The 24,840-nt window shown below is 41.7% G+C and overlaps 1 protein-coding gene across 4 annotated transcripts in view; it reads right to left on the bottom strand.

Annotated features, from left to right (window-relative positions):
- The window catches only part of cadm4 (cell adhesion molecule 4), a 150,748-nt gene that overhangs the window by 2,818 nt on the left and 123,090 nt on the right, over positions 1–24,840 (bottom strand). For 3 of the 4 annotated variants that reach the window (XM_079344253.1, XM_079344254.1, XM_079344252.1), the window contains exons 3-7: positions 20,660–20,947; positions 17,246–17,407; positions 15,174–15,264; positions 9,403–9,575; positions 2,092–2,202 (exon numbers count right to left, since the gene is read on the bottom strand). In XM_079344253.1, coding sequence (XP_079200379.1) covers positions 2,092–2,202; positions 9,403–9,575; positions 15,174–15,264; positions 17,246–17,407; positions 20,660–20,947 — 825 coding nt within the window. The remainder of the gene's footprint in view (positions 1–2,091; positions 2,203–9,402; positions 9,576–15,173; positions 15,265–17,245; positions 17,408–20,659; positions 20,948–24,840) is intronic. The other variant, XM_079344255.1, reaches the window with a different exon arrangement.

A 24,840-nucleotide genomic window follows, 5' to 3' on the forward strand; every position in this document is an offset into this window, starting at 1 on the left:
AGCCCTGTGTAAACGAGAGCTCACATGTGTCTTCGCACAAAGTCATGTAAAATGATGTATTTTTTTGTAAGTGTTTGGACTGTTTGGACAGATAACATTGCACCATGAGTGGTGAATGGACATGTTTTTTTTCGGTATTTTTATTGTTCAGTCCACACAAATAATCCATTAGTCAAGAACATTTTGTCAAAAGATTATGTGTTTTGTGTTGCACATCTTTTGATTAAAAAGAAAACTTAAGAGCAAACATGTAACCGACCAGAAAATACTGGCTGCCAACTACAGAATTAGGTGATTAATATAGCACAGATATGCAGAAAACGAGAAAGAAACAAGAGCTAAATGAAGGTAATCTGAGCTTTCAAAAAAAAAAAAAAAAAAAAAAAAAAAAAGCTGGTCTTTGAGTGCGGATTTTAATACTTGAGGGCAACATTTTAGTCCCTGACAGTAACAAAAGCTCTTTTTTTCTCTGTCAGGTTAAGTGCATAAGTGAAAGAGCTGGTTACGCCAATAGGAGGCAAGGACACAGAGTTATTGATGCAACTCATGGACCTTGACGGAGCAAAATTAAAATATGAATCATTAATACCTAGCTAACACATATAGATCAGGAGAGAGTGAATGTGGAGGTGAAGTCAAGGAAGAGGAGAAGTGATTGACAGCTGGAGAAGACGACATGCTCTCAAGCATGAATTTTTCGGTCAAGTGTGTTCTACAGTGCCTTGACAATGTGTGTCACATCCCTGCTTGTGTACCATGAAGTATTACCGTGTGTACGATAAAAGAATACAGAAAACAAAAGAAGAATTCACTTCTCCTAGTCCTGCCATAGGCAAATATTACTGCCCAGAGTAGTGAACCAGATAACGTCAGATAACAATACTAGCCAATTTAGCTAATTAGCGCTCACCTACTGTATGCTTAGACAATGAATTTCTTGCCCTTCACTTTCAAAAACCACAGAATTATTGACCCAGCAACCCTCACCCTTCATACTGGCTGTGGTGTAAGGATGTCGATTCTCCATTAAATATATTAAATTTGAATATAAAGGCAAGTCAGCTATTATTACATTTCAAAGGGCAAGACATTATACAGGAGCTATAGCATACCTTTAACTCAGACCCTCCTGTTCCTGATCCACAGCAGCATAACTCCACATAAAATGTGATGGTATTAAAAAAAAAAAAAAAAGCCCTGCTTCTCTTTAACCCGCCTGAAATGATTCATCAATATCGACCTAACGTTCACCAAGTGTTAAAGCCTTGGCTTTTCCTATGACTCTTTATGACATATTCCAGCAGGACAACTACGTCTACAGTACTTGCAGCAGAAGGCAAAAGAACATCAAGAAAGATGCTCCTGCTTCCCTTTCTTTATCTCTCCTAAAAGAAGAGCAGCTGACGGTATGGAAAGAAGGGAAAGCAGAGTGTAACCAAGCAGACTTTCTTTCTCCTGCTGTGCAGCGTTCATCCGGGAGAAAAAGATTAGACGACCACCTGGATCTCTGATCTCATTTTCTTTAGTTATTTCTCTCACATTTTGTGTACATGTGTGTGTTTGTGAATGTGTGCTTAAGTAAGATGAATTTGTTGTGTAGCATATTCCTTAGTCCTCCTGAGACCAGCGCCAGTCAGCTTAAGCCTTGGGTGTGTTGCCAGTTATCTTGAACTCCTAGTGCAGATTCATCTAAAGTACTCACCAAGCAACAAGACACCAACCCCAAAACACAGACACGTACACATATGCTGACTGGGCAGTGTGTGTGTGTGTGTGTGGAGAGAATCAAAGAGCAAGTGAGAAGAAAGACAGAGAGGGGATGGGTGTGTGAACATGATGCACATTGAGGATTTGCAGGCAGGTACATTCATGTGGATGCAGGGCAAAGGAAGGTTGCAGAGTTGCATTCATGTGTGTGTGTGTGTGTGTGTGTGTGTGTAGGTGTGTGTGTGTAGGTGTGTGTGTGTGTGTGTGTGTGTGGGCCACCTGAGAGTCATCGAATGGTTAGAGGAGTGAAAGACACCAAAGGAGAGCAGGGAAGGTCGAGTAGAGATAACAGAAGCTGAATAAAAAGTTATGCGTGTGTGTTACCTTTGGGGTCCGGGGCAGCTCTGGGTATTAGGAGGGTTGGGGTGGCAGGATGGGAGGTGATTGGTTGGGTGGTAGGAGAGGGAGGGACCTTGGTAGTGACTGACACATTATCTACAGACAGACAGGGAATGGGATAACACACACATATATATAGACACAAATTCTACAACATGCAGTGACATTTCAACAAAGGCGATGAAGGGTTTCCGGAAAAGTTACTACAGCACATACAAACACACATGCTCTAATACAGCTAAACACTAAATGAGCTTCAGGCTGCCATATGTCTGCATGATGCTCTATACACTCATTGGACAATACTCTAAAAGAGATTTGGTTTTTGCAAAAACATTTGGGAAGGACTGAGACAAGAAAAATATTTTTAACAGGGTGAAAGTGTTATTTCAAATATGCTGATCAGCAATTGAGGCTGATGCCATTTCGATACGAGTGACAAATGTTACTAATTATTTTCCCAAATTGACTGTTTGGGCGAAATGGAATCGATCTGAACCACTGACAAGCGATAAGGACACGGACAAATGGGCTTTTCTGGCGGACCTGTGCGTCTACAGAGAGGAGGGGTTGAAGAAGAAATGGTCGAGCCATGCTTTAAAGCAGGGGCTGAAGAGAATTACACCTGGCAGCCTGACATTCATCTATGCCGCCACAATCGGAATATATAGGAACACATTCTCTATCACTGACACATTTTCTATGGTACAATGGCAGGAGAGACAGAGACATTGTCTGTGACAGATGCATTCCCAATGGAACGGTGCCATGCAGGGACTGAATCATTCAATAGCGAACAATAGCTTGGATCTTGACACATTCTCCGAAATCAATGGCTGAGACACAATGGTGGGGAGCGAGGGAGACAGAGACAAGTTCATATTGGCATTAAAGACAAAAATAATAGCTGACGAGGACTACGAGGAGGGAGGAGTGGGTGTAAAAGTGTGTCTGTCAATGCGTGTTGGCACTTTAAGAGTGAATGGCATGCCACTTCATCCAACATTCTCTGTATAACAACTTTCAAAGTGGTGCACGGAGTTGAAGTCTTAGAAAAAAGAGACACACACAGACAAATGAACCTGTAAACACACACACCGCTTCTTTGTCAGTTCGTACAGAGATTAGCACACACATACGTAAATCCAGTGTACAAAAGCGAAACTGGCCATGAACACGCACTCACAAAGGCGCATGGAATCACAAGGCACACAAGAACACACACAAGCACCTACAAACACACAAGCACCTACAAACACACAAGCACCTACAAACACACAAGCACCTACAAACACACAAGCACCTACAAACACACAAGCACCTACAAACGCACAAGCACCTACAAACGCACATGCACGAACACACACTGCCCTTTTCTGCTCAGGAGTAATTTATTGGTAAGTATTCCTCTGTCTCTTCTCTCCCTTTCTCCCACTGGCCCTGAGATCATCAATCTCTTTTTGCACTCTTCTTATGTCAGCACTATACCTCCCCAGTTCTGCTTTCTCTTTTTCCCTTTCGTAAAGCCCTGCACGGTCTTCTGCTTATAGAGAACTGAACATGATGCACAGAGTGTTTTGTAGGAAAGACAAAAAGATGAGTCAAGTTGACAGAGAAATAAAGAAGAAAAATTACAAAACAATAACATAGATTCCACTGCTATATGAGTGTGTTTCGTGTGTGTGCATGTGAGCCGGAGGATTAATGGCCGGGGGCACCGCAATAATTAACTGGACGTTGATTAATTCCTCTTGACTATATCACACCTGACCTAAAAAAGGCAATTTCTCATATTTCCAACTTTTTTAATCTTCCCTTCACCATTTATTTCTTCGTTTTCAAGTTTCTCTTTCAACCAAACTCTCTTTCCCTCATGTGAAACCCCCTTTCCTTCCTTCATTCGACTGCGTCTCTGGTTTCATTCCTCTGTGACTTTGTTCCCTCACAGCCTCTCTTCAACTTAATTAAGGAGAATGCCATACAGCTGTCGTTCTCTTGGCCGATAGCGTCCCTTTTTTTTCCGCACATCATATTGTTATTCATTAACACTATATGGCTGCCAATCAGGCACACAGCCCATGTTATTTCCAGGGATGGCTGTGGCGGCACTTGCGATAATGACGTTTCTCCTCGTATCTCATTCTGGCAGAAGTGCGCCTGAGGATGCTGCTGCTGCCATTTTGGATGAGTCCTGTTATTCCTTCATGTTCACTGGTCCTGATTATAAGGGGCCTTGCCCAGAGCAGTGGTAGCACTCGCTGTCAATCAGCGCAATGAATGCTGGCCACTGGTCAGAGGTCCACAGCTGAGGCCAGAAAGGCCAGCACTGATTGGCTGAGGACGCGCTTAAAATTCTCAAACACGCCAATGGAGTTGCCTTTGTCATGTCGAGAGGGAAACAGTTCTCCAGACAATTTTTCCTAACAAAATCGACTTTGCATTGTTTTCGTCTGGCATCCTCTGCCACAAGCCCCCAACCTATTTCCACTTTCACTCTCATTCAATGTTTTTTTGATAGCCTCACTTCATTAAATGAAGGTCTATGTTTTTTCGTTCCAATTATCCTGACGGCTCATTACAACCACCGAGGAGACACAGGCTTATCCCTGGTCAGCGAGTATCCCACTCCCTTATACCATCCTTTCATTTTTATATCACTACCATCTGCTTTACAGGAATCATTCGATATGACCATTAGTGTCTTACTTTTACAGATATATATACGCACACACATACACACACACACACACACACACACACACAGCCAGACGTACATAAATGGGTTGCACATATGCAAACGAAACAAATCTTTTCCCCAAATCTCTCCCTCTCAATCTCACTTTCTCTCTCTGTCTGCATCTCCCACACTCTCTCATGCAATTCAATTCTAATGGGTTTTATTGGCTTGGCGATTCATCTGAGTGCAGCAGCTCAGTTCAATTACATAAGGGAGCCCCCCGGGCTTTCAGCAGACAATCTGCAACATTCTCCTCGGAGTCACACGCACATGCGTTCACGTGCACCTTTGTGTATAGACACACACACACACACACACACGAAAAAAAAGAAAAGAAAAAAAAAATCCAATTTCTGTTTAACAATGGTGGCACAGAGATGAACAACCAACAGAGGCCACATCCTCAACATGTTTTTGCAGAAACTTTCTGTGTGTACGTATATGTGCTTCATGGTTTATTTAAACCGTTTTCTGACATGTAACTTGACTTTCTGAAAGTTGCAGAAAGATATTTTATCCCATTAAGCTGAGAGCATATACAAGAAATGATCTAAAGTTATTATTTGTGTTTTGGCTCAGTTGATAGAGTATAATTGCCCCCATAGGTTATACTCCTCAACGCATTGGTCGCAGGTTAGATTCTCGGACATGATCCTTTGATGCATGTCTACCAGACTCATTCCTCCTCACATTTCCTGTCCGTCTTCAGCTGTCCTTTTATTAGTAAAGGCAAAAATCCTTTCCTTTAAAAAACACATTAACATCACTCACTGAAATAGTCCATGACAACGATATGGCCTTTGAGGCCGATTGCCAACTTTGCAGGGGTTCCAATTCAGTTAGCGAAAAAGTACTTCCGTTCATGACTTCATTTTCAGTTTGTAGACTTTGTTTAAAGTCTGACCAGCAAGTCGCTGCTGAGAAATGACGTCCAAGAGTGGGTTGTAAGTTGCATTGCGTTCAGATGTCAGTATACGACTGGCATCGCGTTCCAGCTTCACATTAGAGGGAATTGTGCTCAACCTTTTGGCCGTCTTCCTGCATTAAGCTCATGCCCACTGAAACTTAAGTGGATGATACTATTTGTACTGAAAACAAAAAAAAAAAACTTGAACAATGAATCTGGTGCCTACGCCTCCTGATTATAGAGATGAAGATTAAAAAAAACCCACAGACATTAAAGCTGATGGACTCACACACACATATGACGAGTTAAAAGAGTGGCCATATAGTCCAGAAAAGCTTAACATCAATGCATCAAATCTTTTCAGCCACGAGAGCTCCAGGGACTGTCTCCAGCCTCCTGCTCTCAGTTCTCCTGTGCCAGCATTAAGCATGCATTCCTTCACAAAGTAACAGTGCCTAAAGCACCTGCGACAAATTGTTCGCTGCTTTTGCCTGAGTTTGTAGCCAGCGTTCAGACCCCCGATGGCAGATAACTCTCACATGGGGAAGGTTGACATGAAATAAGAAGGAAGGAGAGAGACAAGAGGAAGCGCTGCTAGTTTTTCTGCACCTGCAATAAAATGATTCATTTTCTGCTGACTCATCCTTTACAACACATCCTCCAGCGTTCCCTCCTTTTTCCCCTTCCCCCAGTGCACTCTGGGATTCCCTCTGGGAGGGCCTGGAGCCAACTCCACTGACATCCCGTTTATCTGACAAGCTGCAGTATTGAATGTTAACCTGCTTCCGACCTCCATCGTCCTTCTTCCCTCCTTTCATTTTTTCCTCCTTCACTCCGTTGCTGTCAGTAACCACGGCCTTCTTAGAGCGAGGACACTGAACTGCAGGTGAACCACGAACAGAGGGCAAACCGGTGGCAAGGTGAAAAAGTCTTGAAAGGACGTGGGAGGGGAGGAGAGAGATGACAAAATGGACAGGTGGTGTGAAATAGGTGAGAACAGCAGGCAGAATCCAAAGAAAGGAAATATGTTGAGCAAAGGATAGAGGCCTCGCGGATAAAACATAAGAGAAGAGAGTTGCAGGGGAGAGAGAGACAGAGAGGTTGAAATCATTCTGACCGAATTAGAAAATAAGCCCACAGAGAAGATGAGCTAGAGTGGGATGATACTTCATATGTTTTCACCTCTAAAGTCTTTAGGCATAAGTGAAGGGCTTTGCTTCAAAATGAAATATTCACTTTTTGGAAAAAAAAAAAAAAAAAAGACACCCTCTGTAACACTGTGGGTGTGGGACTTGTAAAAAAGCACACAGTGGATAAAATGTTCTGAGTTATGAGTCATCTCAACATATTATACAGAGATGATTCATGTTTATTTTCCATACTGACAGATGATTTTTGGGAAGTAGCCCTTGACAAACAGCATATTAAATAATACTGATGTATTGCAAACACATGGGCAGTTTTATAGTTGTTTAACACCCACAAAGACACTCATATAACTGTAATTATAACTTTATTCAAAGAGTAAATGTGACATTTCCTGTAGAGAATTAGCACCAGGTTAGCCCATATTTTTAGCCGTGACTTACAGGAAAATGTATTTTTCAGGCGTCTATGCATTATTTTGATGGCTGAATAAACAACTCTGAACTTTTGAGATAAGGTTTGAAACATTTTGCCCACAAGGCGAGTAATTTTGTTTTGAAATACAGCAAAGCACTACTGATGTGGGGCTTCAGCGAGAGGATTTAAGGAACTGATTGCTTGAAACCTGCGGTGCAGCTCAGGCGAGCCGAAGCACGGCTTATGTTGGTCGGATTTCTGGTCTTTTATGGGTAAAAAAAAATCTTTTTAACTTTAAAAGTACCATTTGTCTATAGAGATAAATCTAATTAATGACCAGCACAGAGCAACGGCAGAAATAATGAAGATGAATGATGAAATGTAGAGAAGAAGAAATCTGCTCGTAAGGAAACAAATGAAGATGACAGCAATAAAAAAAAAAAAAAAAGGGTGAGGGAGGCGGGCTGAGGAGGATGGAGAGAGACAGAACATTTTTCTACAGTGGTGGCAACACACATCAAAGCTTGACGTGTCTAACCTTCCCAGATAGGGAGCGAGAGAAAAAGACTCACACAGAGATGGAGAGCGGGAGAGGGAGGCAGGGGAAGTGGGAGGGGATGTCACCTTTCATCTTGCCACTGTTGCCACCCTGGATGCCGGTGGAAAGCTTCCATTATGTGTGCTGTTTGAGGTCTGATCGAGTGTGCGCAAGTGTGTGAGGGGAAAGAGAGGGTTAGTGTGATGGATAGATGAGGGGGCGTCATTCAATAGACGCCTAAAAATGTTACATAAGATATCATGTCTCTATTCCTTCTACGAGTTCCTCCGCCTCTGATCTCCTGATCAGGTGCTCGGGCGCAGTGACAGGAGCAGCCATCAGGGGGGGATGTAGATCAAAAGGGGCAACCCTGCTGAATGACAGCAGAGTGCAGGTAATTAGGCCAAACCACAAACATATTGGATGTGAAACCATAGATCTATCTAATGACCTTTCTTTGTGGTTTAGCTCTGCTACTGTCCCAGTACACAAACCCAGTTTTGTGCTTATTTGACAGCAAGTTTACACGGGCATTTCAAGGGTGGAATACACAACAATCACATGAATCAGATCCTTGTTTTTCAAAGGTGCTTCAAACTCCAAGAGAAAGTTGTCCAATTTGTCACTTTTCTTTCCCAAAGATAACTTTATGGCTATACACCAAAGCTCCAACAACATTGTCTTTGAGCCTGAGTGTGCAGTTTTTTTCTGGGCCAGCCTTCATTAAGAATTCAGCAACCGCAACTGAATCTTGGTGCAATGTGTTGGAAAACTTGGAAAAACCCGACAACAAAAGCCCCTTACCCACATCTTTCTCCGGCTCCTATTACTTCTGCTCTAACGACAAGCAAATAGGAAGCGCCTGAAATGTAAATGCAACATATGTTCTGCTGTTGTTTCGTGCCAAAATAAACTCGGAGAATCAACAGACTCAGCAATGCGTTGATGCTTCTCACTAAATGTTAACTTCTGTTGTCTACGTCTCCTACATGCCAGCTTGTTTTGTGGCACTCATTCATGATGTCCAAATATCTTGTTTATTGCCCTAAAGGACTGAAGTTACTTTGAATTCCGTGTAGAGACGATTGGGTAACAGGGGACCAGATAAATTGGTTCGATACAAGGGATAGCTTGAATGATGATGTTGATGACTAGTATCTGAGCACGGTAGCCAACGTTTTCTTGTGGGATCAATATCTCTGCTGAATCAATTGCACAGGAGGTTTAGCAGAGGTTTCCTGCTGTGTACCAAATCAGGAAAACAAATAAAACCTGAAGACAGATGAGACAAGCATTCCCATTTAATGGGTCTATTGCCCAGTGTTAAAGTAGCCAGACTCCAAAGACAATGTGAAGATAAAAGCATCAATGAAACTCGAGAGTTTTCTTTGTAAATATAGTCAAAACACACAAAAAAGGGAATGCAATGAACAATCTATTGAATATAAAATTATTCACAACACTTTACAACCGCCTGGGAGACCAAGAATGGGGATGAAAACAAAAGAAGAAAAGAAACAAACTTTAATGAGCTACACAACAGATACTCACCATACACCAATAAGGTGTAATGGTCAGCAGCGCGTCCGTAGTTGTTCTGGGCCTGGCACAGGTATGTCCCGTTGTGTGATTGGCTGAGACGAGAGATCTGAAAGGTGGGGCCAGAAATCTCCGCCCTCTCAGGTAAGGTGTCGTTAATCTTTGACCACTGGATGTTTCTCGGCCTGAGGTGAACACAGACAGAGAGTGATGTTTTACGTGGCAGAAATTCTGATTAGTTTGCTGTCGCAATGTAAAAGCTGTTTCCAATAACAATAAAATGTTAACTTTAACGAAAGGATAAAAAGTCAACACGTTCCCACACACTTGTAACATGAAGCCAAAAACAACATGAATACTTTCGATAGTAGTTGAATTCATCACACCAGTGTATATTTGATGCTCTGTAAGACAGAAGCCTATAATAGCGTCATAAACTGTCACATTAAAAAGAAAAAATCCATCTCACTAAAATGGATTTTTTTTTTTTTTTTTAATCAGTCCCTTGTGTTCAGAGGGACCAAAATGTTTGGATGTTTTTTTTCAATAAATTGGGGATTCTTAGCAAGAGGAGTGTGCAGGACTGTTTTCTTGTCCATGTGTCTGTTTCTATAATAAAAAGATGATGGGACATGTTAGTGTGGAGATTTTAAGTCATTTGTTGTTACTTTCTTGAGTAAGTAACAAAAGAAATCTGGCGACTGCTTCAAACACTGACTTTTTGTAATAAGCACAGAGATTTTTTTGATTGAGTTTTTAATGAATAAATCACATTCAGATAAGGAAAAATAACGAGTAATCCTCAAACACATCTCTCTCTCCTGCTATTACCACTAGTATTCTAGTAGTCTTAAATGCATTTCTGGATTTATTCTTATTATTCTGAATTGCTGAAGGATATTTGAAATGAGAGTAAAGAAGACAGGGGATCAAATCTGAGGCACAGAGGGATGCTATAAAAAGAAGGGTGAAGACACAGGGTTAGAAGCCGCAGGGGGACGATGACATGAGAGGAAAGTATAAAAGGGGCTTGGTGAACCAGCCAATGGCATTAAAGGGTTGCATCCTGACAAATAATGAGGAGATTGATGGTCAGAGGGCAGTCATGGTGTGAAAGGGTTGGCAGCAGGGACAGGGAGGAGATGAGAGAGAAATAGGGTGTCAAATGTGGAGGAAAAAAAAGAAACAGAAGAAAGACGGGTGCTACTACAGGGGGAAGAAAGACGGAGAGGGGAAGAGACGGTGTGGTGAGAGACGATGGGAAGGAGCACACTACATGAATTGGTCATGAAAGACGGGCAGGCAGAGCAGACAGGAGGTGCGAGGATTACAGAGACATCCTGGGGAGCAAAACTGTTTGTGTGTGTGTGTGTGTGTGTGTGTGCATGTGTGTGTGTCTGGCTGAGTGTCACTGCTCCTGCCACCATGGCAAGATTACCAACCTGACTCATCTGGGTAATTAAACCTCTTTCTTGCTTAGTCACACACAGTCTCACTTTTCCAACACACACACAAACAAAATCTCTCCCTCGAACACACACAACCACACGACACATACACTCAAGAATACTCAGACTCCCATACGCTGTAATTCCTTCAAATGCCAACACACAAACAAGCAGGCAATTAAATGACAAACTGTCGTCTTCATTGCTCCTCGAAAACAATGAGTGCACCCCAACACTAAAAGGAAGCCGTGTATAATTGGTCATTAATAGTTATCAGGCTGTTAGCAGGTCAAGGGAGCAAGCAAGGTGGCGACAACGAGTCTGTAACGTGTTGATGTGTGTGTGTGTGGGGGGGGGGGTGTTCAGTGTGGGATGTGGGTCAGTCAGGCTTGCTGTCTCTTATTTTCACAATCACATGCATGTGTCATATAAACACACACACATATACACAGTGTCCTCAACCAGCCGTTACAAAGCTTTAGCGAGTGTACAGCCAACATGTTTCTCCGCCAGTCCTCACTATGGGATTTCACCGAACACACACACACACACACACACACAAACGTACACACGCACGCACGCACACACACACACACACACACACACACACACACACACACACACACACACACACACACACACACACACACACACACACACACACACACACACACACACACACACACACACACACACACACACACACACACACACACACACACACACACACACACACACACACTTGGCTGCATGAAGCTATACTGGGGGAGCTTTGGTGGACTTGGTGCCCACGGACAGACGGACCATCTAGGACAGGGTTTAGGAGCTTAGGACCCAAAACCTTCCTGGAAAGTGCACAAAGGGATGCGAACACACACTGGAGAGCGGCTTTGTTTCAAAGCTGGCTCTTAAAGTGTTGACTGCTGATTTTGAGCAGCACACACACACACACACACACACACACACACACACACACACACACACAGTCACATACAAGTTTGAGATCGCTCTAAAGCTCCTTTTCTCTTTGTCCTTCATGCAATAAAATACGGATCAGGTATTTTTTATCCATCCCTCAAACATGAAATGTTGGGTGACACTGCAGATATTTCACAACGCTTCTGCTCTTGCAAACCTGCACGCAAGAAATTACATTTATATATATGACACATTTTGTTTAGGAAAGTGTTTATTGGAGTTTAGCAAAGACAACATTCAGTTCTGTGCTGGAGTTCATTGTGGGTGGATGGGGGGCCCCACAGGCAGCCAGGCCCCACACATGACGACAAATAATCACATTTAAACAGTTTTGTTCTGACAGCGTGTGGAGAGCAATGACACACCACACATGAATAGATTCCAATCATCACCAACCGGTGTCCCGACTCTCAAGACTGGAAATCTTCCAAATCCTCTCAGAGTCAAACGCAACTTTAGTGCCAACAAACACTGTGGATGTTAGGTAGCATTGAAGAATTGACGTTTATAGTTTAGCCTAATTCTTTCCTGGATTATGTAAAACGAAAGATGAATTTGCTCAGGCAGCATAATTATGGGCTTCACTTGATTTCATGATGTAACATACAAGTATTTAACATGTAGATATTAAAAATAGCAGGTTCCTTCTTTTGTTTACATGGCGATAGTTTCGTTGAATAGTTGCTCTGCTGTCGGCAGGGTCTGACCACAGAACAGGATATGGGATCATATAAATATTGAACATGTTTAACATGCTTTATTTTGTCTTTTAAGTGACTGCCATGTCTTTGCAAATTAAGAAAAAATAATGATGCTCACTAAGGGTGGATAGTGTGTGACAAGATGTTATATTTTGTGCAGAAACTATTATATAATATATATATATATATATATATATATATATATATATATATATAATGTTTTTAATATCTACATGTTAAATACTTGTATGTTACATCATGTCTTGATTGTGTTAATAGGAAATGTTACTCAAGGTTCAAAGATGTTTCTTTATTAGGATAGTAGCTGAGTGTAGGGACTCGGGTTGGGTACCGCGGGGTCGCTGGTTCAAGTCCCGGTGTGGACCAAATCTGGAATATGGTCAGGCGGCTAGAGAGGTGGCAGTTCACTTCTGATCACTGCTCTGGTGAGCAAGGAACTCTAAAACATCTGTCTTAAAAAATAAATGTGCAAGTATTTTTCTATTTAGATAGAAAACAAGTACACATCTGACAATCAAAGCAGACTGTATCTGCAGCCAGAATGAACAAAGGATGATGACTTTCCTGCCGTGATCTTGTCACCCAAAACATCAATTCTATGTTGCAGATCATTTGTGTATGAACCTCATTCCTCAGAGACAGGGCTGCCTTGTTTTGATTAAACCGCTCACACGCTCCTGTCACGATAACAAAACGTCCAGTTTTGTTTGGATGACGGCGGTAATATTGAAAACGTTCACGTGATATATTAGTCACCGCTGGTTTAACTGCAATTGTACTTCAACAGATGATGCTTTTCGGATTGATTGGCCCTACAGGGGCCTGCATCATTTGCGGAAGACAGCATGTGGTTGTGCACAATTTCCTGCTCATTTCTAACGATAGATTTTTAGAAAGAACAGAGAGATCCTGCAGTAATTATAGGGGGAGCAGGGTGAAGTTGTTCCAGATTAGAAGTACTTGGCAATTACTGGAAGTTTCCAAGCAAAAACTCTGGAATTATGGAGGCTGGTAATTATATAGAAAGAGGTCAGCATGGTGTTGATTTGAACAACACATGATAAAGAGGAAAGGGGAAGGGTGTCCTTTTTTTTGCTGCTAGCTATTTTAGGCTATTCAGGAAGATGCTTTCCTCTATCTCTTTTTTTTTTTTTGGAACTCTGTACAGAGAGCTAATAAAGCCCACATGTTCCCACACATCTGGTAGCAACCCAGATAATAATAAAAAAAAAACCCTGGTATATTTAGCTGCGGTTGCTAAAATCTCCTCCAGTACAGGTAGAGGTGATTCAAGGACGTTTCTGCTATAGCTCTTAAGAAGGAGGGGATTTGTTAAGCAAGGTGGATTGTAATTACAGGAAGATAAACAGTGTATATAGAAAAGCTGTCTGAGTCCCAGATCGCCCCTCATGTTCATGGAAATGTTCAGAGTCTGGAAAAGCGGTGAATTTTTTGGGTGTTTTCAAAAAAAGTTATCTCAGTTATCCTTCATCAGTTTACTCTACAGTCTGTGGAGGAAGTAGTCTCGAGCTCAAGTTCTGACTCTTTCAATCATTTCAGGTTTCTATATTTGAGCGTATTCTACATCACACACAAACATGCGCTCTAGGTAAATGCATGAACTCAACTCAGCATAATCCAGTAACAATCATACCCTCCAAACAGATTGCCAGAATGAAAGAAGAGCCCCTCAGGCTCATATCCGTCTGTGCTGCTTCTACCTGCAGCTACCAGCTGTTTGATGATGTTACCACCTGAATGTCGTTCTCGCAGCAGCTCAGAACAATTCCACAAAAACACTCTAATGTGTATAGTTACAAACCCAAGTAACCATTTTAGGACATTTAGTGTTTGAAAGAGTTGTCATTGAACTTGAGAACCTCCCGCAAGTTGTCGTCAATCACATGCTCAATGTGCATCATTAAGCCTATTTGTCAAGGCTCCAATCCTTTGTTGAGACAAACCTTTTATTCTGACTGATTTTCATGTCAGAAATGTATTGTGGCATGAGAGAAAACACAAACACTGTGGATGTATAAAAAGCTCAAAGAGCCTCCTGAGCAGAGATGCGTGCCAGCTGGTTCAAGTGCTAGAATATTTTTTTTTTGGGAGCTGAATGCAGGTATGACTTTCTTTTTAAAGGACTCTTTGAAGTACTTGTTTAACAATGACCTCCAACATCCAATTTAAGTAGACAAAAGAGTGTAGATGTAACGAAGTTTCTTTATTCTTTAGCTGCTTTATTTTGTTACGCAGAAATAAACATGACCAGTTCTGAAGATGGTTGGAGTGTTTGTGTATAATATCTTTAAATACGAGGAAACTACAGCATTTAATGTTGATTTAGTGTAACTCTGACTCAGCAGAGTCTGTGAACTCTTTGAAATTGTTTCTTTTCAAAGTACTTTTTATTTAAAAAATTAGTATTCTCTTTTCAAATATTTATGTTTTGGGGCGCCGGAGGTCTAGTGGTTGTTTTGGGTTTTCCTTTAAATAAAGTTTGAGTATTTAGTTCAGAAAATATAGCATCAAATTGTTTCAATTTATTTTAAATTTCACAAATCTACATCGTGTACCTTTTACGGCAGATCACACACACACACAGACACGCACACACACACACATATAGACTTACAGGGGGTTCCCAGTCACAGAGCAGGTGAGGCTAAGTGAGTCGCCCTCTCGCAGAATTCCCGTAGGAGGAACAATTCTCACTGTGGGTGCAACTGTAGGGAGAGAAAGAGAAGGTGGTTGATTCGTGCGAGATAGCAAACAAGAAAGGCTCTGTAGAACAAAATGGATAAAAGTGATCAAAAGAGAGTCACGTTCAGAGACAACGGGAAAATAATCATGAATGCGTTCCAGACAGTATAGGAACAAAGTGGAGGAACAAGGGAAAAGTGAACTCTTGGCAGGGGAAAGGCTCTTTAACATCTGTTTCCAAGGCAACATGCCGACATGCCTACGGACGAGACACCTGTTATCATAAGCAGCCCACCGCTCGGGCAGCTGCTGTACTGCACTAACTTCAGCTGCAGAGCGATGGGAAGCCAAATCCTCCCTGACAGTCGGTCATTATTAGCAGGTTGCCTGGCTGGAGGAACCTCCAGCAGCACAAATTGACAAAAGTGTTGAATATTAATCATTCGGATTCATCAACAAACATCGGTACACGAGAGGCAATTAATTGCAGTCAGAGATGAATGCAGGAGCACTTGTATGTGAATGTGCATAAGACCTCCAACTGTAAATACCTACGCTTAACATAGCTGTGAAATGCTTTGTTGTAATGCGATTTGATATATGAATTTACAGAAGTCAATATTAATTAATTAAGTCAGTATGAATTTATGCTTTAGTAATGCACTTCAGAATAGACACCCTGTCCTGTTGAGGGAGCAGCTGATGCGTTTAGTTAGGTTCTCAGTGCCTACCTCACAGAACGAGGACATCGTCTTTGATTCTCTTTTTTCAGATTTGCTTTCTGTTGCGTTGTTCTATATTTATAAAAAACAAACTATTAGGATTGAAAAAAAAAAAAAAAAGAAATGCATTTTTTTTCTTAAAATCAAAACAAATAGTTTGGCCATCAGTAGTAACTAGTATCACTGAATCTTACTCTTTCTTTTTATATTCTATAAAGGTTTTATTTTATTTAAGTTGTTAGCTGTTAGCTGCGTCACACCGATGCACCAAGACAAATTCCTTGTGTAAATGTACCTGGCTATAAAAAACTATTCTGATTCTGAGGTGCAGTTTATTTGATATGATTTTAATTAGACTTTGGTTTTTAGAATTTAGAAAAATTAATTGCAAACAAAAAACATTTAAGTCACATCTTTATAAACATCTGTGTTTGCATACACTTATCACGTGTTTCTCCTCACATTAAAGAACTAAAAGTCAGAAGTGTGAAAACACATCTGACTGACTTAGAAAACAAATAGACATACACTATAAAGATTTATTAAACACCTTTTTAAAAGTGATAGATTAATGCTGTCTGATAATTCAAAGATTAAACCTACAGAACCCTCTGCAGAGAATAAAGCTTACAATAAAAATAAGATTGGATCTGAAATTGTTGCCCTGAGTGAAACTAGACTTAAGCCAATTATACATTAAAATCTCTTTCAGTTTTATAATCACTGTTTGCTTTTAGCCAGGCTCGCACACACACATGCACAGAGATTGCAGAGCTTTATAACTTGTGTGAATAGGCCCGGAAAGATTCATCAGTCTCAGCATTACAATGGGATCACAATAATGTGACCCAGGTTTGCTTAGTTAGTGCTTCCTAGCTTCTTCAGCCAGGACGCTAACCTGGCTGCAGGCCTGCTCCTGCAGCTCCCTGTGTGACAAGATTTGAATGTATGAGGCTTTGATGGGAGCGGGTCTCAAACAGGGGCAGCTCAGAGCATCACTCTGCTTAAATGTTGGACTGAGTATAAATGAGCCTCATTCTTAAGTGAGATCGCCAACATTTGACAAACGAGGGTGCCACCCTGACAAAATCATTGCTGGCATTAAAATAAAATTATGAACAGAAGTGAAGTTATAACTTGTGAGACAGCAACACAGATGGAATCATTTGTAATTCAAATATTTGGCCGTGAACGACCTACTCCATTTGTTTCCAAGAAGGATGAAAGGTACTTTGATGTAATGTGCTTAAATACAAACAGTCTGCATGACGGAGAGGCTTACAGTACACATCCAAGCGGTAGTGCCGAATCCTCTTCTGCCCGCCCAGCGCTGGGTGGAACGCCTCGCAGCTCAGCGCAGCCCCGTTGTCTTTCCTTTCTACTGGGATCCGGATGGTGCTGGACACGCTGAACGTCTTCCCATTGTCCTGCTGGGACATCACACCTGAGGAGAAACAGGAGGGATGAGATAGTGGAGAGGAAGAGGACAGGTGTGGGGGGGGACAAGTTAGCAGCCAAAATCCTGCCTTTTTTCCTGCAGGGATATCACAGGAGAGGGAAGGAGCACCGGGACATGAGGAGAGTTTTGGAGGAGAAGATAGAGTTGGAGAGAAGTAGACTGAAAGGAAAAAGAAGACGTTAAGGAATGGGGGATGAGGTTTTTACCGCTGTACTTGTACCTGAAGATGGATTGAGTTGGAGGACAGAATAATAGAAAGCAATTTGCATCTTTATTTCATGGCAATTATGAGCACAGAAGTGTTTGTTTGCAGATGGTAAATTAAGTGAGAATTGTGTGTGTGTGTGTGTGTGTGTGTGTGTGAAAGAGAGAGAGAAATGGGGGCGAGAAAGGGATGAAAAGAGTGAATATGCATAAAGGAATTGAGATTTGAACTGAGCCAGACTCAGAGAGTGGGGTGGGTGGGGGGTGATGTCAAAGGAAAAGGGTAGGAGAAGAAAGGCAAAGAAGGAGAGGGAGTCATAGAGGGAGAGAGGAGGGCAGCAAATCGGGCATATGATTGATGAGGTGGGGGGGGGGGGGGGGGGGATTCGAGCGAGGCGAGCTGAGGCGACACAAGCCCAGACATGAAAGGGGGATGATAAGAGTTCTAGGCCAGATACAGGGAGGGAGAAAGATGGGAGAGAGAGAGGAGGGAGGAGGAACACAGGGGTGACACGGTCACGTATTGGGAGTTTGTGCATGTTGAGGCAGAATTTAACAATATTACTTATATCGCGCTGAGTTTTCAATTATTGCCACCCAGCAAATGAAAGTGAGCTCAATCGACGCGTGAGAGAGGCCGGTGCTGGGTGCAGATGAGCAGGAAAACGGGAGCGGTGGGAAGATAGGGTCTTAATTAAAGAGTAGTTTCCCATATCTGCTGGGATCTGCTTCTAACCTCTGGTGTCACAGTTCATTTAACTCAGAGCCAAAAAGAGAGCAGAGCGAGGGAGGGTAGACGCGATGAAATGAGAGGGAATAAGAGTAAACAGGTAAAAACAAGACGAAAAGGGTACAAAAGAGGATAGGAGGCGAGGGTGAAAAGAAGAGAACGGAGGAGTAGAGAGGAGAAGGGAGACAAGAAAGAAGACAGAAATAACGTAGGGGAAGAAACAAGAGGAAAGGAGAGGAAACTGAAGACAGGAGAGGACATGGGAATGGAGGATAGAGGACCAGAGGAGGAAAAATAATAGAAGGAAACAAGAACAGATGGGAATAAAATGAGCGAGGAGGAGGGAAAACCAGAAACAAAAAAAGACTTAAGGACACAAGACCAAAGAAAAGGAAACATGGGAGGAGGAAAGTAAACAAGACTAGGAGAGAGGAGAAGACAGACCAGGAAAAGAGTGGAGGAAGCAAGGTTTGAAAATAGAATGAAGAAGGGTAAATAAATTGAGATCAGAGAAGGATACAAGGTCAAAGGAGAGGAAATAAGACAGAAGGAAAGGGGAACAGGATTTAAGAAAAAGAAAAGACAAGACAAAAAGGAACAAGACATGAGAAAAGAAACCAGGACAAGAGAGAGGGAAAGAAGAAGTAAGATATTAGAGGAGGAAACAAGACCAGACGAGAGGAAACAGAAGAAGTAAGACATGAGGAGCAGGGGAGGAAACATGAACAAATATGGAGTGAAAAACAAGAGAAGAGATGAGGAAACAAGGAGGGAGAAAAGTAAACTGGAAGTAGGAGGAAACATCAATGAAGAAAGTGTTCATAAACAGGATCAGACAAGAGAGACAAAAGTGCAGCCTTCGGAAAAGTAATCTCCAACCAATAACTGAGGTGATGGGTGGTATGTCTTTGTCACGAAGGAAACTTAAGGAAACAGAAAATGGAAAGAAAAGATCAGAGGGAGTAGAGAGGCAAGGACAGAGTGACGCTGACAGCTGCGTTCTGACAGAGGAACAAGTAAAGAGACAGGATGAAAGAGGCGTTCAGAGTCAGACGAAAATAGAAAGTAAAAACGACAACGAGTGACACGACGTTTGAAAGGGTAAAGCAGCTCCCAATGTGTGTCCCAAACACTGTTGACACCAGATTATCTCACATTATTTCATCTCGTCTGTTTGAGGTATTTTAAAGGCAGCAGATACTGAATTAATGAACGAGAATAAAGAAAGACATTTGACAGCTATTTAGTACTTTTAAACTGTGTCGTCTGTGGTTATTAAAAAAGGGAGATTAATTGAATTAGAAAAAAAAACACATGCCATAAAACTGAGTGAAAGATACTTAATCTCCCCCTGTTTTTCTTCGTGCTCAGTCATCCCTGCGAGGTTTTTACCAAATTCTAATCAAAAAGCAATACATTTTTAAGAGCGAAGTAGAAAAAAAAAACCCAAAACATTTCTCATGGGTCATATAAAGAAGGGAGGGGGAGCTTAGATGTTTCAGTGACTGAAGTATCCCTTTAAATGAGAGAAGCCAAGGGAGGAAGTGAGTTAGAAAAGAAGAATGAATCAAGGTAAAAGACTCAAGGATGGCGCAGAGATTTATTACATTTTTGGGAGAGTTGGGAAAAAAGTGTCTCTTTATGAAGTTGTGAAAGAAGGGAAGGGAGAGAAGAGTGGAGTATCTGAAGTGTGTGAAGCATCTATGCTTTTATGTGGTTGTGTACTTGTGAAGTATCTTCAAATAAAACACATTTAAATTATATTTTTTTCCAGAGACAGCGCAGTGAAGGAGGGTGTCATGTTGCTGATCATGAAAGGATTTAACTAAAACTTCTCCAATACTTGTAGTTGATGTCTGTCTTTCTTACGAACAGATCTTAACACTTGTTATCTGAACTTGTGACTTTTTCTCTGCAGGAACTGAAACAGAAACGCTATCCCTCCTTCAATCAAAAATTGGGTTTGATCATTTGAAACTAGATCGTCTTCTATAAATATTGCATAGAACACTTGATCAAAATCAAAGAAACAGGAGGTGAGTAGAGATTTTGGCAGCCCTGCAGCCAAAATCTTCATTTTCTCCAACCCATTTATCCATCAATTCATCTTAATCTGCTGCCATCAGCTGATCCATCTGCCATTCCTCTGTGTCAATCCATCAATCATCCTCCCATCCATCCTTCTATGATATCAGCCACCCATTCCACTTCAGATGCCCTTTGTTCCACCCATTATTTCCTCCTTTATCTCTCATAATCGTCAATTCACCCATTAAGTCCATCTGTCAGCCCTGTCAAGGTACCTAGAATCTCTCGGCCGTTGCGAATCCAGCGCAGGGTGGCGGCCGGCTTGCTGCGCGGCGACACACAGGTGAGCTCCACCTCCCCTCCCTCCACAGCCTCTTGCTTCACCTCCACAGTAGGCGTCTCAGGGGGGACTGAAACAGAGAGCGTCGCCACCTGATGGTGTGTGGCGTCCGTGTAGAGCTGGCAGAAGTAACCGCCCTCGTCCGACACGCTGACGTTGGTCAACTCGATGCGCACCAGTCGCGGCGTGAAGAGCACCATCTGGAAACGGTCGTCCTTCAGGGCTGGAGATGGACCAAAGATGGAGTAGAAGTGGAGAGAGGGAGATGGGTAGAAGTGGGGCAGCGTGGGACGGGGTTTTTGAGGGTGGGGAGAGAGATGAGGAAGATGAGGACGGATGGAAAAGAGGAGAGGTGAGATGGGACAGGAGATGAGGAGTGGGAAGACATCAGACAGGGAAGGTTACTTAAGTCGTCAGAAGGAAAAACACAAAAACAAAAGCAAAAAAAAAAATCAATGCAAAAATAGACAAACAAAAAGCTAAAAGCAAAACCAAAGCCTAAAAAACAAGGACATCTTTTTCTCCCGGTCAGTGTAATTGATCCAATGTTTTTCCTAAGCTTCCCAGACAGACACAGAGCATTGAGAATTGTTTTTGTCATGGTGCATTGTTTGCTGATAATACACTCAACACACACACACACACACACACACACACACACACACACACACACACACACACACACACACACACACACACACACACACACACACACACACACACACACACACACACACACACACACACACACACACACACACACACACACACACACACACACACACACACACACACACACACACAATAACACTGCCAAATCCAGTGCTATATTAAAGAACTTGTTTTAACACATTTTACTTGAAGGCTTTTGCTTTTTTGAATTTGATTTTGGATGAGAAGCACTGCAGGGAGTGAGGTCACCTCTTAATCACAAACATACTTATTCACATTAAGCATACTGCCTGCCAGTTTTTTAAGGAGACCAAACTTTTCATTGTACTCTTAACAAAATATATATACTCCAGTGCAGCATCATTTTACCTCATTATTTGGTCAGTTGTTGTTTTTTTTAAAAGGCTGGAGTTTTCTTTTCCTTTATCAGTATTTAGTGGGGTATCTTTTACCACCATAGGCTGTGAATATTAATGATCAATGCTTTAGGGACTAACTTGTAGTCAGCCTAACTGCAGACTGAGAGCTGGAGCTGAGGCAGGTTTTAAACCTCTTGACAAACCGTTAAATCGAATCCACCAGTCAGTCATGTCAGCTATACCTCCTTACTATGGATAACACGTATCGTTCTCAAAATCTACACAGAGCCGTATAAAACACAAACAAATTAAAAACACCCCCCGTACAGTGTGTGCCAGTGATGACAATAACTAGTTAGGCCTATTTGTTTTATTGCACCAGGCTGTAAACATTTTAATTCATGCTGTGAAAATGTCTTTTTTGGCTCTATCAGATTTCAGGCGTTCCCGAAGCAAGCCTCAAGCTGTGCACTCGACGAACTGCAGGATTTTGCACTTCCGTATTGAATTCTGTTTCCAAGACCAGAGGTTGTCGCTTTGTTACAACCTTAGAATGAGATTAAGGAGTGAACGTAGCCACATGGTATCAAAACCAATGCAAAAGCACCCTTGCAGTGGCCAACAAGGGGTGACTTCAATTGTGCAAAAAAAAGAAGAAAAAAAAAAGGTGATTGTATGGAAACAGATGAGGAAATGCCCCTGTTTAGTTTTCTAGTTAAAAATGTTCTTCATATATTTAATGAGTTGATATCAAATGTTTTTTCAGCACAGTATGAGGTTCAGTTGTGGATTTGTTATCACATTTATTGTGTTTGTTGTTATTTATCTGTTGTGGCACCAAAAAAAAAGAAAAACGCATAATTATCTGAACGTCTGTTTTGTTGGTGTAGATGCCAGAAAAGAATATGTCCAATGGGTCACCAAGGTAGGAATCAAAAGACCAAATCAGAGCTCAGAAAGTGGGTAGCTTGCCTTGCAGAGGAGAAGAGGAATTCCTGCAGGACTCTCATTTATCACTGCTGGCTTCTGGACTTGCTTTGACAGTTATGGTAGTCTTATTTTTTTTTGGCATTTCGCCTATGCCAAAGTAATTGCTTTACTTCTTTAGCAACTAGTGTTTTTGCAAAACTAAACTTCCTTGAAACATCTGTCAGGATTCAGGGTAGAAGGTACCAACAGGGAAGCCAAGGAATGGTCATTTCGACCTGTAGATGTAGGCACGCTGATGTTGCAACACGCAGGCCAAGAAAGTGACAGCTGCTGCAACCGCTTGCACTTTTCTTGCAGATAAGGGCGCAGGTTAGATTGGCACGACACATCTAGAGATGCAGGGTTAAAAGTGCTTGCTCTATGGCTTTGCAGTTGAATGACATTGGCGAGACCTGATTGCAGATACTTGGTATCAATAGCACAATGTAGACCTTGGCAATTGATGCCACTAATGCAATTTCAAAATGCACCTTTTGACACTCGGTATTTGGCAGGTACTTAAAAAACAGCAAAAGAAAACGAGGGAATGCTTTATGTCAGAGGTATGACATTTACTTTTACTTTGGAATCAGTAAGTCTTTAATCTCATGAAAGCCACGTTTGCATCGATTAACAGTTTTATCTCGTAAATCCAAGAACAAGTGCAGGGTTATACTACCTTTTAATTTGTGATGTCACTCTCATTGAAATCTCTGCAGAGGAAAAGTGCAAAACATAAATCTAAAGCTGGACTTGGTATTAAAAGTTCATAGAGAAGATAGAAGAGATAAAGTCAGCCTCGAGCGGCTCTGGGCTGTACAATAATGTAACGAAACAAAAGTCTTGTTTCTCTTATTTCCTGTTTTGTGTTTCATTTGCCCTAAACAATGATTGGATGATCCGAAAGTTTTGTTTTCAATTCACTTTTATAACCGTTAACTTTAATTCTGTGTAAGTCCATTTGATAATTACAGACTGGCACTTTTATTGTTCAGCTTATTAGGTTTTAATCATTATTGTTTTACACAGTGCGGAATTACTTTGAAAAGTGCTATGCAACTAAAACTCATTGCACAACCAAAATCTGTGTTCGAAAAGCTATTAAATTGAGTGGTGCCCTTTGAGCGTGAGAGAGAGACAAAACACTACAATTGCACACAGCGTAAACAATGCAATCCACCCTCCAGGAAAATATCTAAAGATTGAATATGAGTGTAGAAACGTTTAAGTATTCTCCACGTTTCATTCTTGATTCTTGAGGGAGAGAGGGGGTGAACTCGCAACAATCCTCTTTTTGTGACTGAAGAAAGTATAGAATCAATGGCGAGAAAAATGCTGATAATAACAAATAACACTAATAACAGTCTGTGGGTGACAGTGGCTCGATCGTCCATAGATTCTCATTTGACACTCACTTTATATCGACTTCACTGTGAACCCTCTGCGTCACTCTCCATCTCTATTTCATTTTGTGCCTCTATTCGCTCCCTTTGTGTTGGCTTTGGCACACAGCAGATACTTTCCTGATGTAACAACCGGTCATCTCACAGCATTATTCATCACAACTCAGACACCAGGGTATAGATACTGGCCTTGTGTGTGTACGAGGAACGAGGAAGAGAGAAATTGTCTAATATAGCTGTGTAATGTGGAAGGCGGGAAAAAATAATGTAGATAGAGGCAGAAATCCACAGGGGCCTGAAGCTATGAAGTTAGTCCACTTTTCATGCAAGTACACCGAACTAATCCCCCCCCCCACCTCCTAAATGTCCACCTCCACTGGATGGCATTGAGAGCACAGTTAGAGAGAGCTATTCCCCCAAGATAGGTAAATCTTTCTTTCCCTCACAGCACTAAATGGCACCTAAATGTCAGACTTCTGTTCAAGTCCAAGTTCACCTTTATTGTCCTGCTTCATTAGCATTCTGAGGAGAGGTTTGCAATAGCCGGAGTAAAAGAGATATGGACCACTGAAGAGAAAGGGTCCATTCGGATAGTTCCACTGCTCTATTATAGCCATCAGTTCCCCACAATATCATAAAACACACCCCTGACTGGTTGCTCACTTGCAAAACATGCAGCCTAATTCGCTGCACTTACAGCAGAACTTCTATTT

Source organism: Symphodus melops (assembly GCF_947650265.1).
Source record: "Symphodus melops genome assembly, chromosome: 5".
Lineage (NCBI taxonomy): Eukaryota > Metazoa > Chordata > Actinopteri > Labriformes > Labridae > Symphodus > Symphodus melops.